This window comes from Sciurus carolinensis, chromosome 4 (genome assembly GCF_902686445.1).
Source record: "Sciurus carolinensis chromosome 4, mSciCar1.2, whole genome shotgun sequence".
Lineage (NCBI taxonomy): Eukaryota > Metazoa > Chordata > Mammalia > Rodentia > Sciuridae > Sciurus > Sciurus carolinensis.
The window spans coordinates 7,443,423-7,451,665 of record NC_062216.1 but is presented as its reverse complement, the minus strand read 5'-3'; the positions used below and the strand labels follow the sequence as shown (position 1 = coordinate 7,451,665).

The window sequence follows — 8,243 nt, the reverse complement described above, 5'->3', positions numbered from 1 at the left end:
TCTCAGAGGAGACAACACAGCCCCTTTGTTTTGGGCAGAGATCTGGCTCTTCTTGGGTCCCAGACCCATCACTCAGATTGGTGGCCAGAGACAGAACACAAACTGGCTTCTGGAAGGGTGCAGAGGCTGTGCTCAGTGCAGGAATGTTCCTCTTCTCTTCCCCTGCCTCATCCGCACTTGCTCATTTGCCTTGTGCAGACACTGGGTAAAGTGGGAGTGAGGATTGGTAGGAGGTGAGCTTTCTGCTTTCATGCCATCCGGGCTCACTGCCCCCCGTGGACTCTCTCTCTCTCTAAGCTTCCACACAAAGCAGTGCACAGCACTGCTCACCTCCACCCTGGCCCAAAGCCTCCTGTGTTCTAGGGACGTCTGCAGAGGACCTCATGATCCATCAGATCGTGTGTGATCATTTGTGAATCTACCTCTCTGAACCGTCCCCGAAGGGAGTGACCACCTTCTCCTTCTTTGTGTACACTCTGGGGGCAATGTGGGAACTGTCCAGTAGCTGGAAAACATTGATTTTCATAGGAAAGCTCGCCTCATTTTTAAATCCTCTCCTGGGCTTGCTTTATTGTTTGAAAGAGGATGTGGGTAAAGAAGGTACCCGACCTCCCCTGGGGAAATAACCCACTCTTGTTTAGAGCTGTGCTGGTGAATAGTGTGCTCCGATATCCACAGGCACCAGGAACCTGGGAAGGTGACCTTGTGGGAAGTAGCTCATGGTACATAATGAGCAGGTGAGTCCCGTACGCAGTCACTGGCAAACTCTAAAGAAGGCCAGGTGGAGACGCACGGAGGGAAGTCGTCCTGTGACGTGGAGGGAGTGAGCCTCCCCGCTCTTCTCTTTTCTTCACGAAGAATGGCAAGGGTCTCCATGAAGGTCTGTGGCTCTGTCCCAGTGAAGCAGTGCCACTGGCCCACGCTGCCCTGTGGACAGCTGACTGCTAGGTGTGGTGTGCATGGGACATTGTTTCTGCCTCAGTGGGAGCACCCGTGTTGGTGTGTGGGATCTTAGTGACCCTGGTTCCGAGTCATTAAATCTCTGAATAAGAAGCTACAAATGCAGCATCCATGGGGTTTGCTGCTCCAGGATCGAGCTACATTCTACGCTCCTAGTTGAGCCCCTGACCCATCTAGGTTCCCCCACCTACCAACTGAGGGGTGCTGCAGCCCAACAGCAAGGACACTGGACCAAGGCTGGCCAGGTTCCAGCCCAGTGCCAGCTAACTCTTACTCCTTGTGTGACCTTGGAGAAGGTTCTTCACTTGGAAAAAGTGAGAGAAAGTAGATTTGGTTGTGAGGATTAAGTTATTGGAAACATGTAAACCACTTAAAGCAGCAAACTATTGTTTTATGCACAGAATATGTCATATCCTCGGACCTGTGGGCTTGCATTAATCAGTCAAATATGAATTTGAAACAGGAATTAGTGATTGGAGTTGAGAAGGCAGAGAAAAGAATAGAAAACGTGTTTCACTGCAGGGCCTCTGTAATGGTACTTCTGGGGTTTCACCAATCAGCCTGAGGCTGGCCCCCATCTGCTGCCGACAGCTCATCAGTGAGCCCCTGGATCCTTACCCACAGATTGGGAGTTTAGTCCTTTTAGTCACTGACATATATTCTGCTCATTGGACTTATTCGGTGTAGTCGATGGCTTGAGGAGGCACAAATCGATCCATTTTTGTACAACAAGACATTACGTTGTGACAGAAGGCAACCCACCTCCATCCATGTTTACAGACGAAGAAACATCTGCCGTGCAGTGCAGTGCAAACACGAATTTCCACACCCTCGTTCCCAAACAGACCATTCCCTGAAGGAAACAAACAAACACAAACAAGCAAAACAAAATATGGAAACAAGTCAGGCTTCTGCAGGCTGAAAACTTCAGCATGCAACAGAAGATGAGGAGGCCAGGGGCTGAAGACCACCCACTCGCATCCCATCCCTGACCAGCTGCGGACCCACTGCACATTGATGGAGCCCCTGTTGGGCTGATAGCTGTGGTGCTGGTCAAGGACTCCACAGGAGACGGCTGTCCCACATCTCACCTGAAGGCAATGAGGTCACCAGGAAGAAGAGCAGAATTGGAAGACACAGGCTCATGGCTGCCCAGGGCACAGAGCTGCTCCTTCCCTGGCCGGCTGGCTGGGAGGCTCCTTTATAGAGCTGGGCTGGGATGGGTGGGGCTGGACAGTGGCCTTATTCTTCCTGGAAGGACAGATGGGGGCGATTACAGCTTCTGCAGGGTTGGAGGAAGAATAGTCCCTGTGCATTCAGCACTGCCTCCTTTTCTACAAACCACCTGAGACGAAGGGGCTCAGCTAGAGGCAAAATGTTTCCCATCAGCAGAGCTGGACCAGAGACCAGGCTTTTCCTGCCCGGCCTGAACACAGTTCCTCTCACATCTTGAAAGTGCAGGGGATGTGTCTACACTGCTCCTCCTTCCCTCCTGAGTCCCACCGAGAAATCAGGAGCCAGAGGAAGTGCTGTCATGAAACAGGCTTCACTCAAGACGGGCAGGGATGTGGGCAGGAATTTCCTGCAGGGCTCCCAGAGGCAGAGCGCCTCAAGGTGTCAATCGTGCCTGATCCAGGTGCTCAGAAAGTGGAGAAGAGGAGCTTCCTCTTCTCGTGCCCTATTTATTCACCTGGCTTGAGGGCAGATACTGCAGAAAAGTCCCCAGCCAATTACTTAGATGGGCTTCATTTTCCAAATGGCTGATAGGAAATGTTGGGTGGGATGTGGGGACTCTGAGGGGTCTGGGAGAAGTTCCACGTTGGAGTGTGTGAACTGGTCTCTTGCAAGGAGAGCCATTGTACGCTGGGCTCAAGGATCGGTGCCCAGAGCTCCAGGAGAGCTTGGCGATGTTTCCCTGGAGCTGGAGACAGAGTTCTGGGACAGGATCATTACGCTCTACCCGCTCGGGGCCGTGAAGGATGACTGACGCTGGAGAACGCGCTCACTTTGATTTCATTCTTCCCCTGAGGCACCCTTGTCCCTACGGCCCTCACGGTAGGGATCTGAACTTGCTGGGTGGCAGCAGAGCGTGGTTTCATCGGTCACCTTTGGCTTTGGCCTAGGCCCTCAGGGTCATTGTTCATTGTTCCCTTTCTCACAAAGTGCATAGTTAAAAGTTGTTTTTTTAAAAATTTTTAAGGATGAAATGAGATAGAGCTCATAATATGCTCCACTGGTATGCCTCTGGCACTTCTTATTAAATTCCAACTCTGCAGCTGCTCTCCTTGGTCCGTAACAGACCCTCTCCAGGCGCCTTCTTAATGAAGGCAAAATGTTGCTAAGAGGATGTTGTCCTGGGTCCACCAGTGCTCATGGAGCGGAGCGCCCAGCCGTGGGGGGGGGCAGGACAATGGGCTGTGCATGGCCATGGCTGAGTGGTCAGCGCCTGGTGCTGAGAAGTCCCTCACGAGGAAGCATCCTTCTCATGGAAGGCTTCCAGGAGACCTCCACCGGCCCTCTGGTCCCACAGAGCTCCAGTCTTCCTTATCTACCATGCCATCACCCAGCCTCTGCCACTTTGTGTCTTTGGAGACGGAGAAATCAAGGTTCAGATGCTTGCAGAGAGAGGAAGCACTCAATGAGCAGTGCTGGGCCCGGTGTTCAGAGCTCTCAGTGCTTGGTTCAGAACTCCTCTCTCTCTCTCTCTCTCTCTCTCTCTGTGTGTGTGTGTTTGTGTGTAAAAAGTTGCTGAACTGGCCTCGACTTGCAGTCCTCCTGCCTTAGCCTCCCAAATTGCTGGGATTACAGGTGTGCACCGCCATGCTTGGTTCCCTCTCCATGTATTTTAAGATGCTCATTTGTGTATTAGGGAATATCAGAAATCTGAACCTAACATTTTCCTTTTTCTTTTTTTAAAGAAAAATTTAAAAATGTTGCTGGGCCTGGTGGCAATTTGTAATCTCAGTGATTCTAGAGGCAGAGAAGGGAGGATTGCAGGTTTGAGGTCAGTCTTGGCAACTTAGTGAGATCCTGTCTCTAAAAAGTAAATACATAGGTAAATAAATAGGGCTGGGGTTGTGGCTCAGTGGTAAAGTGCTCCTGTGTTCAATCCCCAGTATCAGTAATGCAAAGAGAGAGAGAAAAAAAATTAAATGATTTTCTTTTTGAGATGAGGACTGGGCTCCAACAAGATCCCTTTGCCTTTGCCTCCTGAGCAGCTGGGATTACAGGTGTGCATCACCATGCCCAGCTGCACCTGACATTTTCTAAACACATCTAAGCCCCCTGCCTGGATACAGTTCTGGAAAAGCAGGTATGAAGTGCATTTGGACGCAGGGTGCACCAGGACAGGCCTGTTCCTTATATCCACATGTCCTTACTTACGAGCTACTGTCCTCACACTTGTGCTGAGTGTTCCTAGTTTCTGCCTGAGGTCGTGGCAAAAGGTCCAAGAGAAAGGAAACCGCTTTATTTCCTTCCCTGTAGGGTTGCTCTGGCGATGTTTCCTTCCTTTATCTTAGTTTCCTAGAATTCTCACCCTCTTATTATGTTTACTGTCAAGAAGAAAAATATCCAATTCCTATCCAGCCCATATTATTGAAGGGCCACGTTGAAGGGGACCCCTTCTTCTGCTTTAGCTTCATCACCCACTGCCCACATAGCCTGAGTGCAGTGCTTATTTTTCTGCTTATTTTTCTCCCTGTGCAAATTAATTTTTCCCCATGCTTTGGCTTTTACACTTTTAAAATAAATCCTTGATAAAAGACGAAATTTAAAATGCATAAAGAAAAGTAAGCAAATCATGCCCACAGCCCAGTGACTTTGCGTAAAGCAAGCACCAGGGAAACATGACAACTATCCAAGTTGGAAGGAGCAGCAGCCAGCCGTGACTCCAGTGGGACACCTGGTGCCTTCTGGTGCCAGAAAAATCCTATTGCCGTGATCTGAGTAGTTTCACCTATAGCGGGACACAGATAGATGAAGGTGAATGGATCAACTAAGGTATTCCACACAAATGGAATCCAAAAGAAAGCAGGAGTGTCCATACTTACGTCAGAGAAAATAGACTTTAAGCCAAAAGTCATAAAAAGAGACATGGTAGATCTTATATAATAATATAAGGGTCAAGTCAGCAAGAGGAAATAACAATTCTAAAATATGTTTGTATTCTATATATATATATATATATATATATATATATATATATGTATGCCCAATATTGGAGCACTCAAATAAATAAAGAAAAAATTAGTAGATCTAAAGTAAGAGACAAACTTCATAATACTAAAGTAAGAGACAAACTTCATAATACTTGGGGACTTTAACATAACAATTACAGATTACAGGTATGGACATCATCCAGACAGATAATAATAATAAAAAACATAGTTAAATTACATCCTAGACCAAATGAACCTAACAGACATATATTGAACACTCTATCCAACAGTTGCCAAATAGACATTTTTCTCATCAGTACATAAAGCAATCTCTAGGATAGATCATGTGCTATGTCACAAAGTAAAACTCGACAAAACAAAAACACTGACATTATATTTAGTATCTTTTATGACAAGATTGCAATAAAACTAGAAATCAAGAACAAGAAAAACCTTGAAAACTGTACAAATACATGAAAATCAAACAACTTGCTTTATTAAAAACTTTATTTTATTTTTTATTTTTACAGACTGCATTTTGATTCATTGTACACAAATGGGGTACAACTTTTGTTTCTATGGTTGTGCATAATATAGATTCATACCATTCATGTAATCGTACATGTGTAGTAATGCAGTCACATCAATGTTTATAGCAACTCAATTCACAACAGTTAGATTGTGGAACCAACCTAGATGCCCTTCAACAAATGAATGGATAAAGAAACTGTGGTATATATACACAATGTCAATGTGGTATATATACACAGTGTCAATGGAATATTATTCAGTCATAAAGAAGAATAATATTATGGCATTTGCAGATAAACAACTTGCTTTTTAACAATTGATGGATCAAGGAAGAAATCAAGAAGTAAAGTAAAAAATTTCTTGAAACAAATGGAAACAAAGATACAGCATTCCAAAACATACAAAGTACAGTAAAAGCAGCAGTAAGAGGAAAGTTTATAGCAATTAATGCCTATATATAAAAAAAGTCTGATCTCAAATAAACCATCCATCACTGCATCTCAAGAAACTAGAAAAACAAGAAGAAACCAAGACCCAATTTAGTTAGAAGGAAAGAAATAATAAAAATTAGAGGGAGAAGTCTTCCACAAAGAATCAGGGAGGAAAGAAGACATAACTGACACTACAGAAATACAAAGGATCATTAGAGATCATCATGAACAACAATATGCCAGAAAATTTGATAATGTAGAAGAAATGGAGAAAATCCTAGATGCATGCGCCTTACTATGAAGAAATAGAAAATCTGAACAGATCAGTATCAAGAATTGAGATTGAATCAGTAAAGTCTCCCATCAGAGAAAATCTTTAGACCAAATGGTTTTACTCACTACATTTTACCAAACATTTAAAGACAAATTGGTGCCAATTCTCTATAAGTCATTCCAAAAAATTGGAGAAAAAAAAATTCTGCCAAATATATTTTATGAGACCAGTATTACCCTGATACCAAATAGATAAAGACATATGAAAAAAAAAAAAAAAACTGTTGGTCAAAATTCTTGGCCATATGCAAACATCCTCAACAAAATATTAGAAACAATCCCATGGCACATTAAAAAGATTATTCACCATGATTAAGTAAAGTTCATTGCAGAGATGCAAGAATGGCTACATATATGCAAATCAATTAATGTGATATACTACATCAAAAGAGTTCAGGATAAAAATCATGTGGTCATCTCAATTGATATATAAAAGGTATTGAATGAAATTAAATGTCCCTTTATGATGAAAATACTGAACAAGTCTGGGGAGATAGCTCAGTTGGTAGAGTGCTTGCCTTGCAAGCGCAAGGCCCTGGGTTCAATCCCCAGCACCACAAAAACAAACAAACAAAAAACAATAGGTACAGAACAAATTAGGTACAGAAAGAACATTCCTCAACATAATAAAAGCCAACAGCTAACATAATACTGAACAGGGAAAAGGTGAAAGCTTTCTTTCTAAGATCTGGAATGAGAAAAGATGTCTGTCCACTTTCACTATTTTTACTCAACCTAGTGCTGGAAGTCCTAGCCAGAGAAATTAGGCATGAGAAAGAAATAAAGAGCATCTGAATTGCAAAAGAAGTCAAATTATCACTGTTTGCAGATGACATCATTTCATAATATAAAACCCAAAGAACTGCACCAAAAAACTGAGAACTAATAAATAAATGTAGCAAATTTACAAGACAAAAAAATCAATAAAAAAATCAGTAGCATTGTTATTTTTATTCACTGTGATCAAAAGATCTGACAAAAATAACTTAGAGGAGAAAAATTTTATTTTGGTTCATGGTTTTAGAGGTTTAGTGCATTATTGACTGACTCCATATCTGAGCCCCAGCTAAGGAAGGGCCCAACATGGTGGGAGAGTATGGCAGAGGAGAGCTTCTCAGTTCACGACAGCCAGCAAGCAGAGATCTGGCTCCCCAGGGACAAAATATGAACCCAGAGGAAAGCCCCCAGTGACCTACTTCCTCCAGCCACACACCCTACCTGCATATAGTTATCACCTAGTTAATCCATTCAAGTGGATTAATCCATAGATTAGGTCACATCTCTCATAATGTAATCATTTCACTACCGAACATTTTTGAATTGTCTTACACATAAGATTTGGAGGTGGGACATCTCCTGGCTAAGTCATAACAATTGTTATATGTCAATAGTTAATTATCTGAAATAGAAATTAAGAAAGCATTTCCATTTATAATACCTACAAAAATACTTAGGAATAAATTTAGCAAAATAAGTGAAAGATATCTACAATGAAATTTATAAAACACTGATGAAAGAAGTTGAAGAGGACACAAAAACTTGGAAAGACATCTTGTGTTCATGAATTGTAAAAATCAGTATTGCTAAAATGGTCATCTGACTCAAGGTGATCTATAGATTCACTGTAACCATATTAAAATACCAATGGAATTCTTCGCAGAATGATGGAACCACAAAAAACCAAATCCCAAACAGAAAAAGTCATCTCAAGCAAAAAGAACAAAGCAGGATCCCAGCATGATAGTGTATGCTTCTGGAGACTGAGGCAAGAAGATTGCAAGTTCAAGACCAGCCCCAGCAACTTAGTGAGGCCCTAAGCAATTTATTG

General features: G+C 43.2%; 1 protein-coding gene across 1 annotated transcript; it reads right to left on the bottom strand.

Annotated features, from left to right (window-relative positions):
* Nucleotides 1-1,453: 1,453 nt before the first annotated feature.
* Nucleotides 1,454-2,720, bottom strand: Defb136 (defensin beta 136). Its single transcript, XM_047550191.1, has 3 exons — nucleotides 2,651-2,720; nucleotides 2,052-2,211; nucleotides 1,454-1,813 (listed from the first exon to the last, which is right to left on the bottom strand). The coding sequence occupies exons 2-3, from the start codon at nucleotides 2,104-2,106 to the stop codon at nucleotides 1,635-1,637; spliced, it is 234 nt and encodes a 77-aa protein (XP_047406147.1). The 5' UTR covers nucleotides 2,107-2,211; nucleotides 2,651-2,720; the 3' UTR covers nucleotides 1,454-1,634.
* Between the last annotated feature and the right edge of the window lie 5,523 nt (nucleotides 2,721-8,243).